The 11,150-nt window shown below is 37.5% G+C and overlaps 1 protein-coding gene across 1 annotated transcript in view; it reads left to right on the top strand.

Annotated features, from left to right (window-relative positions):
* The window catches only part of ZFP69 (ZFP69 zinc finger protein), an 11,102-nt gene extending 352 nt beyond the window's left edge, over positions 1 to 10,750 (top strand). The window contains exons 2-3 of the mRNA XM_007952700.2: positions 252 to 350; positions 9,612 to 10,750. Coding sequence (XP_007950891.2) covers positions 252 to 350; positions 9,612 to 10,750 — 1,238 coding nt within the window. The remainder of the gene's footprint in view (positions 1 to 251; positions 351 to 9,611) is intronic.
* Positions 10,751 to 11,150: the final 400 nt, after the last annotated feature.

An 11,150-nucleotide genomic window follows, 5' to 3' on the forward strand; every position in this document is an offset into this window, starting at 1 on the left:
GAAACCCAAGGAGGGGTCGCTATGAGTCGGGTTTGACTCGACGGCACATAACAACAACAACATTCTTTTGGAAACAGCTAGGGCATGTCTGATTCTCCTTCCTTGGAGAAACTACTTGGTAGAGCTGGAAATGTGAAGACAGTGTGGCTTTTCCATTTTCACAGGCCTTGAATACCAGAGACTGGAGCTAAATTCTAGGGATGGTTTTTAGACATTAACATAAACATCCATACTCCTTTTTACTTCCCAAGCAGGGTATCAACTTTCCAAACCTAGTGTGATTTCCCAGTTGGAGAAAGGAGAAGAACCATGGCTGACAGAGAAAGCAGGCCCAGGAGATACCAGTTCAGGTGAGACTAAGAATATTTTTATATGTACCCCAAAGTCTTCCCAGACTGGCCACTGAACAGCTGGGCATGCACAAAACAATTTCATTTCTGCTTCCTTTACTTTTTCCCTTCTCTTGAATCATTGCAAAAGTCTCTCTGAAGTCAGAGGGAAGAGAGGGCTTGCTCTCATTAAGATTAAACTTGATTTTCCTTCTTTCTTTCGTATCCTAAGGCTCTAGTGATCAAAAGCTCATTTCCCTTAGATATATGTGATCTCTTTTGCATTTCACTAATCTTAATTTTCTCTCTTTCATCTATTTCCACATTTACCAATTTTCATTTTACAATCCCACCTTCAACTCTTGTTCTGTTTTTAACTCATATATTTACATTTCTTGTAAAACTTTATCTTTATGAAGACTTATGCAAGAAAAATTACCACAGGATTCCTTCTCACCAAATCTTGTGGTGATTTATAATCTCCTTAAACTTTGCTTTTATTATGAAATACTCTAGACATGCAGAAAGGCATAGAGATCATTATAATAAATTCCTATATAGCTTTCACCTAGATTAAGAAAGAAAACAGAGTTGACTGTCCTCTCTACCTCTCCTACCCCCTGTGAAATAAAACTCTTCTTAATATCATTCCCATATGCGTCTTCTTAATTCTACTAAATATGTGTATTATATATATATAGTTTAAATTTTCTTCAATTTTTTTGAAATAATGTATACCATTATATTGTATGTTGTTATCCTTTAAATAAATGGTATATATACTTCTTTCACTTGCTTCACTCACTCAGCACCATTGAAATTTATCTGTGTTATTCCAGGTCATTAATTTCCATTAAATTAATAAACTGCAATTTATTTATCCATTTTCTTGTTGATAGACATTCACACTTTTTCTGAGTTTGGAGTTACAAGAAATGCTATGTTAAACCTTTGTGTACATTCACAAACATTTCTTTAAGTTCTTTTCTAGAAGTATAATTGTTGGGTTATGGAGTATATGCACGTCCCTTTTGCAAGGTATTACCAAATTGCTTTTAAAGTAGCTATACTGATTTGTACTGCCATCAACAAGTTTTGAGACTTTCCAGAACTCAGTATCTTTATCAACACTTGGCACTGTCAAGCTTTAAAATTTTTGTAAGTGCAGTGGGGAATATGGTATCTGTTTTCTTTCATTTTCCTGGTTACTAGTGAGATGGAGCATATTTTCATGTTTATTGATTATCTCTCCAGGATTATTCTTCTATAAACCAAAGCAAAACTCCCTGCCATCAAGTTGATTCTGACTCAAAGCTACCCCCATTGAGTTTCTGAGGCAGTAAATCTTTACGGAAGTAGATTGCCCCCTTTTCCTTCCATAGAGTGGTTGGTGGGTTAGCAGGCAAATGCTTTAGACACTGCTCCACCAAAGCGCCTTTATTCTTCTATAAATTATCTCTTTATATCCTTTGCCAGTTTTTCTACTGGGTTATCTTTTTTATCATTGATTTAAGAAAAAAATGTGTATGTATGTATTCTGGATACTAATCCTTGCTAGCTTTATGTATTGCATTTTCTCTGAGCCAGTGGCCTGTCTTTCACTTTTTTTTTTATATGCTCACGAAGGAGCACTGGTGGTGTAGTGGTTAAGGTGTTTGGCTGTCCACCAGCCACTCCATGGAAGAAACATGAGGCAGTTTGCTTCCATAAAGAATTACAACCTTGGAAGACCAGTGGGGTTCACTATGAGTCAGAGTTGACTTGATGGCAGTGAGAGCATTCATATGAGGAGTTCTGGTGGCGTCGTGGTTAAAGTATTAGGTTTCTAATCAAAAGGTGTGGCTGATAAACAAGCCATGGTATTTTCAATCATCTCGTATGCTTCTGAGAACTGGACAATTAATAAGGAAGACCAAAGAAGAATCAATGCTTTTGAGTTGTGGTGTTGGCGAAGAATGCTGAAAGTACCATGGACTGCTAAAAGAACAAATCTGTCCTGGAGGAAGTCCAGCCAGAATGCTCCTTGGAGGTGAGAATGGGCAGACATCATTTCACCTACTTTGGTCATGTTATCAGAAGGGACCATTCACTGGAGAAGGATGTCATGCTTGGTAAGGTGGAGGGCCGACAAAAGAGGGGAAGGCCCTCAACGAGATGGATTGACACAGTGGTAGTGGCAATGGGCTCAAGTGTAGCAAGGATCGTGGAGGTGGTGCAGGACCAGGTGGTGTTTCGTTCTGCTGTTCATAGGGTCGCTTTGAGACAGAGATGAGTCGATGGCACCTGACAACAACAACAACCAAAAGGTTGGCATTTTGAATCCACTAGCTGTTCTGTGGGAGAAACGTGAGGCAATCAGTTTCCTTCTGTAAAGATTTACGGCCTTGGAAACCCTATGGGGCAGTTGTACACTGTCCTAAGTGGTTGCTGTGAATTAGAATCAACTAGATGGCAGTAGGTGGAAATACAGAAACATGCAGATTTTCAATTTTCTTTTTTTATCTTTTTGTAACTTTTTTATTGCTTTCCCCTTCACCCAGTTAATATGTGTCTACCCTGTGGTTAGTGGTTTACCCTTCCTTTTCCTCCCACCCCTGGTAACCATCAAAGAATATTTCTTTTTGTGTGAAACCTTTTTCTCGACTTTTTATAATACAGTAGTCTCATACAACATTAGTCTTTTTGTGATTGACTGATTTCAGTCAGCATAGTGTCTTTCAGGTTTATCCATGTTAATGAGATGTCTCACAGATTCATTGTTATTCTTTAACGTTGTGTAGTACTGTGTGTATGTATGTACCATAGTTTATCTATTCATCCACTGATAGGCATTCAGGTTCTTTCCATCTTTTTTGCTATTGTAACTAGTGCTGCAATGAACATAGGTGTTCATATATCTGTTTATGTCACAGCTCTCATTTCTCTAGGATATCTACCTAGTAATGATATTGCTGGATCATGTGATATTTCTGTTTCCAGCTTTTTAAGAAAATGCCATACCATTTCCCACAATGGTTGCACCATTTTCAATCCCACCAGTGGTGTATGAGGGTTTCTGTCTCTCCACACTTTTCGCTAGCATTTATTTTATTTTTTAAACTTTGCTGTTAATGTTGAGGTGAGATGTTGTTTTGATTTGCATGTCTCTATTGGCTAATGATAATTCATGTGTTTGTTAGCTGCCTGAATATCTTCTTTGGTGAAGTGTCTGTTCATGTACTTTGCCTGTTTTAAAATTGGATTATTTTTGTCTTTTTTTTTCAAGTGTTGAAGTTTTCTATGAATTTTAGTAATTAGCCTCTTGTCTGATGTGTTGTCGCAAAAATATTTTTCCTAGTCTGTGGGTTCTCTTGCTTTCTCTCTCTCTCTCTCTCTCTTTTGTTAAATCTTTTGGTACACGTGTGTCTAATTTTAAGGATGTCCTAGTCATGTATTTTGTCTTCTGGTATTTGTACATTTTTAGTTATGTTTGATAGTGTATTTATGCCATATATTAGGGTCCCTAAGTTTGTCCCTATTTTTTCTTTGATGGTCTTTATAGTTTCAGGTTTTACATTCCTTTGATTCAGCTTGAGTTCATTTTTGTATATAGTGTGAAATGAATCCAGATTCATTTTTCTGCAAATGGATAGCCACGTTTGCCAGCACCATTCATTAAAGAGACCACCTTTTCACCATTCAATGAGTTTCAGCCCTTTGTCAAAGATCAGCTGTCCATTCAAAAAAAAAAAAAATTCACTGCCCTTGAGTTGATTCAACTCATAGTGACCCCTCCTTGGGTTTCTGAGGTAGTACGTCTATGGAAGTAGATTGCCCAGTCTTCCTTCCAAGGAGTGGCTGGTGTGTTTGAACCATCAGCTTTCTGGTTAGGAGTCAAATGCCTTGGGCACTATGCCGCCAGAGGTAGATGGATTTACTTCTGAGTTCTCAGTTCTGTTCTATTGGTCCATGTGTTTCTTGTTGTACCAGTACCAGGCTGTTTTAACTACCATGGCTGTGTAGCGGGTTTTGAGATTGGAAATGTGAGGCATCCTACTTTGTTCTTTTTTAGTAGTACTTTGTTAATTAGGTCTCTCCTTCCCATATTAACTCAAAACAGAAAACGCAGCATCATTGAGTCGATTCTGACTCATAGTGACCCCCACTGGGTTTCTGAGATGGTAAATCTTTATGGAAGTAGATCGCCCCATCTTCTTTCTGCCAAGCAACTGGTGGATTGAATCACTGACCTTCTGGTTAGCTGCTAAATGCCTTATCCACTATGCCACCAGAGCTCCTTAAAAAGTTGGTGACTAATTTTTCCATCTCTTTAAAGAAGGATAATGGAATCTGTAGCAGGATTGAGTTACATTCCATAAATCTCTTTGGGTAGTATTAATATTTACACGATATTAAGTCTTCCTGTCCATGAACATGGTATATTCTTCCATTTATGTAGGTCTCTCTCTCTCTTTTTTTAATTTTAATTGTGATTTGGGTGGAAGTTTACAGAGCAAATTCATTTGCCATATAACAGTTCATAAGCATTTTGTTTCATGACATTGACTGTAATACCCCACAATGTAACAGCTCTCTTCCCACTTCCTCCCTGTAGTTACCTCTTCCCTGTGTCCTTCTTTCCTATGTATTCCTGCCCCTAAGCTATCTCTCTTTGCAAATACTGCCCTTCTGTTCTCCCATGATTGATCATTCTAAGGAGTGTATCTACCTGATGTAAATGTTCATCCTATATGCTTGTCTGTTGTTTGGCTGGAAGCCACAGGAGTGAGTTCAATTCCAGACCTGAAGGGTAACTAGGGACTAAAGTCTCAGGGGTCTCACCAGGCTCTATCAGACCAATAAACTTGGTCTTTTTTTTTATGATTTTGAGTTTTCTTCCATATTGTTCTCCCCCTCTATCCAGGATCTCCTGCACTGATCTCTTTCTGAGTGGTTGATAGTGGTAGCCAGACACCATCTAGTTCTTCTGGTCTCGTGGTCATATAGGCTGAGGTTCACATGGTCCACTAGTCCCTTGAACTAACTGTTTCCATGTGTCTTTGGTTTTCTTCATTCTTCTTCACTCTGGATGAGGAGAGACCGATTGTTGCATCTAGATGGCCACTTGCAAGCTTTTAGGACCCCAGTCGCTACTCACCAAAGTAGGATGTAGAACATTGTTTTTGTGTAGTATGTTATGCCAATTGAGTTTGATGTCCTCTGTGACCATGGTCCCAAGCCTGCAGGTCCAACAACTCACTCCATCAGGGTAGTTGACTGTGCCTAAGAAGATATCATAACTTTGCCCCCTGTTAGTTCTAGTTATATGGACATTCATATAACACATATAAATATGTATATAGAAATACCATCTGCCACCCTTATATATGATCATGGGTATATTCCCTTTTGCCTAGACATACCTGGTCATTCAGCCATCTACCCATCTATTTACCCACAGATTAATGTTTGTTATCACTGATAATGCAGTATTGTATATGTAAAACGGTTTATCTTTGCTGTCTGTACCTCTTGTTGTAGTTCTCCTTTTGGTTTCTTATAGTAATGTTTGTAGTTTTCTTTGTATAAATCTTTCATGTCTCTAGTTAGTTTTATTCCTAATTACTTCATATTTTGGGTGGTTATAAATGGTATATATATGAAAAAAAAAAGAAAAAAAAAACCACCTCACTGCTGTCAAATCAATCCTAACTCATAGCCACTCCTTGGGTTTCTGAGGCAGTATTTCTACCAGAGTAGATTACCCAGTCTTTCTTCTGAGGAGTGGCTGGTGGGTTTGAACCACCAGCCTTCTGGTTAGCAGTCAAATGCCTTAGGTACTACGCCATCAGAGCTCCTATAAATGGTATTGTTTTCCTTAATGCCTTTTCAGAGCTCTCTTCATTAGTGTAAAGAAATCCAACAGATTTTTGTATGTTGTATCCTATTACTGTGATGAAACTTTCAATTACCTCCAGTAATTTATTTTTAAAAATTATTTATTTTTTTTTTTTTGCCATCCTTCCTTGGGCTTCCAAGGTGGTATCACTATGGAAGTAGATCGCCCAACCTTCCTTCGGAGGAGTGGCTGGTGGGTTTGAACTGCCAGCCTTCTGATTAGCAGTCAAATGCTTTAGGCACTACGCCACCAGAGCTCCCTAAAATGGAGAATAATTACATCAAATTACAAAATGGATTACATCATTACGTAACTGCCAAACCACTGAAAATCATGGCCCAGCCATGTTGACATATAACCTTAACCCTCACAGGCTTCACACACCTTTTTTGCCTTAGCAGCAAGCTGTCCAATCCCCTTGTAGGTCACAAGCACCTTATTTGCATCCAATCATTGTGTGGGAGTCACAAAGACAAAGCTAGAAGGAAGGGCCATATTATGTAAAAATTTTTTAAATTTTAAACTTTTGAAAACGGTGTCTTTTGATGCATGTGAGTTTTTAAGTTTAATATTGAATTCATCAATATATTTTGTGCCTTTTGTGCATTAAAAAACCCTTTTTTACTCCATCATCCTCTACTTTATTCTGTATTTTTTTAAGTTTTGCATTTCATATTTAGTGTTAATCCACTTGAAATTCATTTTTATATAGCATAAAGTGGGATCTAGTTTAATTTTTTCTGCATGGATAATCAGTCCTGGAACCATTTATTGAGTCATTCATCCCACTCTGTCACCTATCAAGTTTCTTCATATGCTTGAGTCTATTTCTGGGTTCTCAGCATTCTGTTTGATTTGTCTATTTTTCTTTTCCTACTCTAATACCAGGCTGTCTTAATTCCTATATTTGATAATGAGACTTAATAGCTGGTAGAAGTAATTAGTTCTCCTGCTTTTTTCTTTACAATTGTCCTAGCTACTCTTGGACCCTTGTTTTTCCATCTAAATAATATAATCAGTCAAACACACAACACTGCTAGAATTTTGATTGGAATAGCATTGAATTTATAGGTTAATTATGGGGCGAATTGACATTGTCATGATAATCAGTCCCACTGTTCAGGAGCATGCTGTGTTGTTCCAGTTATTGATTTTTTTCCCAATAAAGTTTCAGGATTTTCCCCATAAAGGTCTTGCACATATAGCACATTTTTTGTTAGATTTTAAATTATATTTTCTGTTTGTTGTGGATGTCTGATAACACTCTTGGTTTTGAATACTGATCTTACAGCCACCACCCACCTACCCACTGCTGATGAGTCGGATCTGACTCACAGGGACCTCTCCTTGGGTTTCCGAGGCAGTATCTCTACAGAAGTAGATTGTCCAACCAGCCAGTCATCTTATTTTACTCTCTTATTAATTCAAAGAATTCTCCTGGGTTTTCTCTTCTTCATCTTAAAATAAGGAAAATAATAATAAATTTATCATGGCTGTTCTTTCCCTGCATCTGGATGAAATTTCAAAGTGGTCATATGGCTGGTCCAGCCTTTTTAAATAACAAGAACACTCTGATGTTAGTAAAATGTTTGGTTCAGTGCAGTAATAAAAATTCCCAGCCTCACTCACAGGTATAGTTTTTGTTCTGCCTTAGTTTGCCCCTGCTTCAGGCTTGGATACTGAATTGGGGAGGAAATTCAGTATCTTTCTTTTCTCTTTCCTTGTCCTCTTAAGTCCTTTCTCCCCTATTTAGAACTAGGATCAGCAACCTGCAGAGCATAGACTTTATCATTGCCTCATTCATTTAGAATTTGAAATCTGAAAGTGCCAATGATTCTTCTGTGATTACAAACAAGTCTTACAAGTAGTTGTACCTTTCAGGAATGCAGAGATGTCAATTGAAATATTAGTACTGGTACAAGTTACAGTAAAACCTGTGAAATCCAGAACCTGTGTAAAGCAGACACCTGTCAGAAAGGGAAAGCTCAAATATTTACTGCTAAAATGGTGATAGAAAAGAGGTAAGAGTGTACCCTGTCAAAGGCCAAAAACTTGCAGACTCCAAGAAGCAAGGCAGTGCTGTTGAGTTCTGGCTCTCACAGGTTTCACTGTATTAAGTAAGAAAACCAGTCAGAAATATAAAGGTTAAAGGAGCGGTCATAGAACATAGCAACATAGCAGTATGGGTTTTTTTTTTTTTTTTTTTTTTACAAATCTCCTATGTATGAATAACAATTCAGAGGCAAATTAATTACTACAGGAAACAGAAATATGTAAATATTAGTACAAGCTCCAATAAAAGACTGCTTAATGTTCTTGTGAATATCCTCAATTCCAAATCCTATTTTTTGAACTAGTGTTTCTCCTTCTGCTGCTTAAATTGGGAAAGGGGTACCTTCTTCTTATCCTTCTGAAATTGTTTTCCAAAAGTAACTGTCAATTGAAAAGACCTATATTCTTAAGATACAGCTCTGAAATGTCATTACTTAGTGGTATTAGAAGGAGCAGGTCTGCCAGGCTCAAAATTTACTATAAGGGAAAAGAAAGGAGGATTTTCTTTAATAAAGTGGGAAAAAAGGCATGTGTGGCTCTTCTTCTTCTTTGTGGCAGGTGTACTGTTGCCGACTTACTTTCATTGCTCTCCTGGGAACCTTCACCTTCCAGTGACTCCACAGTGCCTCCTCCAGCTCGGCATGGCCAAGTTCTCTCCCCTAGTCCCTGGGCATTTGGTGAAGCTCTGCTCTGCTGGGTTACCATAGCATCCCTTGCTGCATCACTCTGACTGTCCTTTAGTTCTCTTCTCATGTCCACTTTTATTTCTGGACGCTCTGTCTTCCTGTTTCTTGGTTTACACCTTCATTTTGCCATAATAGTTCCTTCAGTAATGTATGCATAAGATAATAGCACATAAGAACCTGATCCGCTTATGTCTTCTCTCTAATATTCATCCTTACAACCCTGCCCTCTTCTTATTACCCTTTCTCCATGCAATTCAGAAACATAGACTCTCCCCCATCTAACATCATCCCTCTTGATATGTAAGGACACTTTTAACCTATTCACTATTTCTTTATTATTAATATTATTATTTATTTTTATTTTCTCTATTTATTTATTTATCATTTTTTGCAGTGTTCCCTTCCTTCCCCTCCTACCCCTAGTAACCAACAAAGTTTGCTTCCATATATATTCCTTGACTTTTTACAGTAATAAACTATTAACCTATTCATTATTTCTTAAGTTTGCTTCCCATTACCTCTCGAAGCTGTATGACCATATATAGTCAAAATCTCAAGCTCTTTATATGTAGTGTTTTTTTCAGCCTCTGTTCCATACTGACTATAGTAATTGATTTTTCAAAGCATAATGAATGAGTTATTTGCATTTTTTTTCATTTCTTTCAGACTTGAAGAGTAAAATAAAAACCAATGATTCCACCACAAAGGATGACATTCCACAGGAGCAGTTATATCATGGCATTATAATGGAAAGGTTCGTGAGGGACGATATCACTTATTCTACATTGAGAAGAGTCCCCAGATACGATGATGAGTTAAAAAGGCACCAGGAAACCTGTGGGAGAAATGTGAGAAAAGCCATCCTGACCCATAATAACAGCAGCCAAGATACTAACAGATTTGTGGAAAATATCCTAATGAGTTCAAATGTTATTATAGAACAGAGACACTATAAACGTGACACACCTAAAAGGAGGAGAAAATACAATTTAGATTTGATTAATCATCCAACAGGTTACATAAGAACAAAAATCTTTCAATGTAACATATGTGAAAAAATCTTCAAGCAACCCATTCACCTCACTGAACACATGAGAATTCATACTGGGGAGAAACCTTTCAGATGTAAGGAATGTGGAAGGGCCTTCAGTCAAAGTGCATCCCTTAATACCCATCAGAGAATCCATACTGGTGAGAAACCCTATGAATGTGAGGAATGTGGCAAAGCCTTCAGACATCGCTCATCTCTCAATCAGCATCATAGAACTCACACCGGGGAGAAGCCCTATGTGTGTGATAAATGTCAGAAAGCTTTCAGCCAGAACGTTAGCTTGATCCAACATTTGAGAACCCATTCTGGAGAGAAACCCTTTACATGCAATGAATGTGGAAAAACCTTTCGACAGATTCGACACCTTAGTGAACATCTAAGAATTCATACTGGGGAGAAGCCCTATGCATGTACTGCATGTTGTAAAACCTTTAGCCATAGAGCATATCTAACACATCACCAGAGAATCCATACTGGGGAGAAACCCTACAAATGTAAGGAATGTGGGAAGTCCTTTAGGCAGAGGATACACCTTAGCAACCATAAAACTGTTCATACAGGAGTGAAAGCATATGAATGTAATCGCTGTGGAAAAGCCTATAGGCATGATTCATCCTTCAAGAAACATCAGAGACATCACACTGGAGAAAAACCTTATGAATGTAATGAATGTGGAAAAGCCTTCAGCTATAATTCATCACTCAGCCGACACCACGAAATACACAAGAGGAACCCCTTTCCCAATAATGTGTAAAAACAGATTATTCAACATAAGAACAACGGCCAAATCTAAATCCAGGCTTTTAGCTTTTAAAACTCAGGGCTCATACATAAATTTGAGGCATTTATATAATGATGTCAGCTTTTAATTTTGTCTGTTGTGTAAATAAAAACTGCGGTGATAGCTACTCTCTGCTATCCAATAACATACAGAGTACTTAATCAAGAATAAAGGATGGTCTTTCAAATTAAATAAGTTTAGCATTATGAAAAATACCTTGTGCATTAACAGATTTTTCTTTATGGGCATTCACTGATTTACAGTCTAGCATTTGAGAACCACTGTTTAAAATATCACCATCTCTAGGTTTTAATTAAAAGAAAAAAGACAATAATGGTAATGGAAAAAAATTTCATATGGCATAAAATTCAAA

The sequence above is a fragment of the Orycteropus afer genome, unplaced genomic scaffold (assembly GCF_000298275.1).
Source record: "Orycteropus afer afer isolate SDZICR_OR568_19922 unplaced genomic scaffold, OryAfe1.0 scaffold00355, whole genome shotgun sequence".
Lineage (NCBI taxonomy): Eukaryota > Metazoa > Chordata > Mammalia > Tubulidentata > Orycteropodidae > Orycteropus > Orycteropus afer.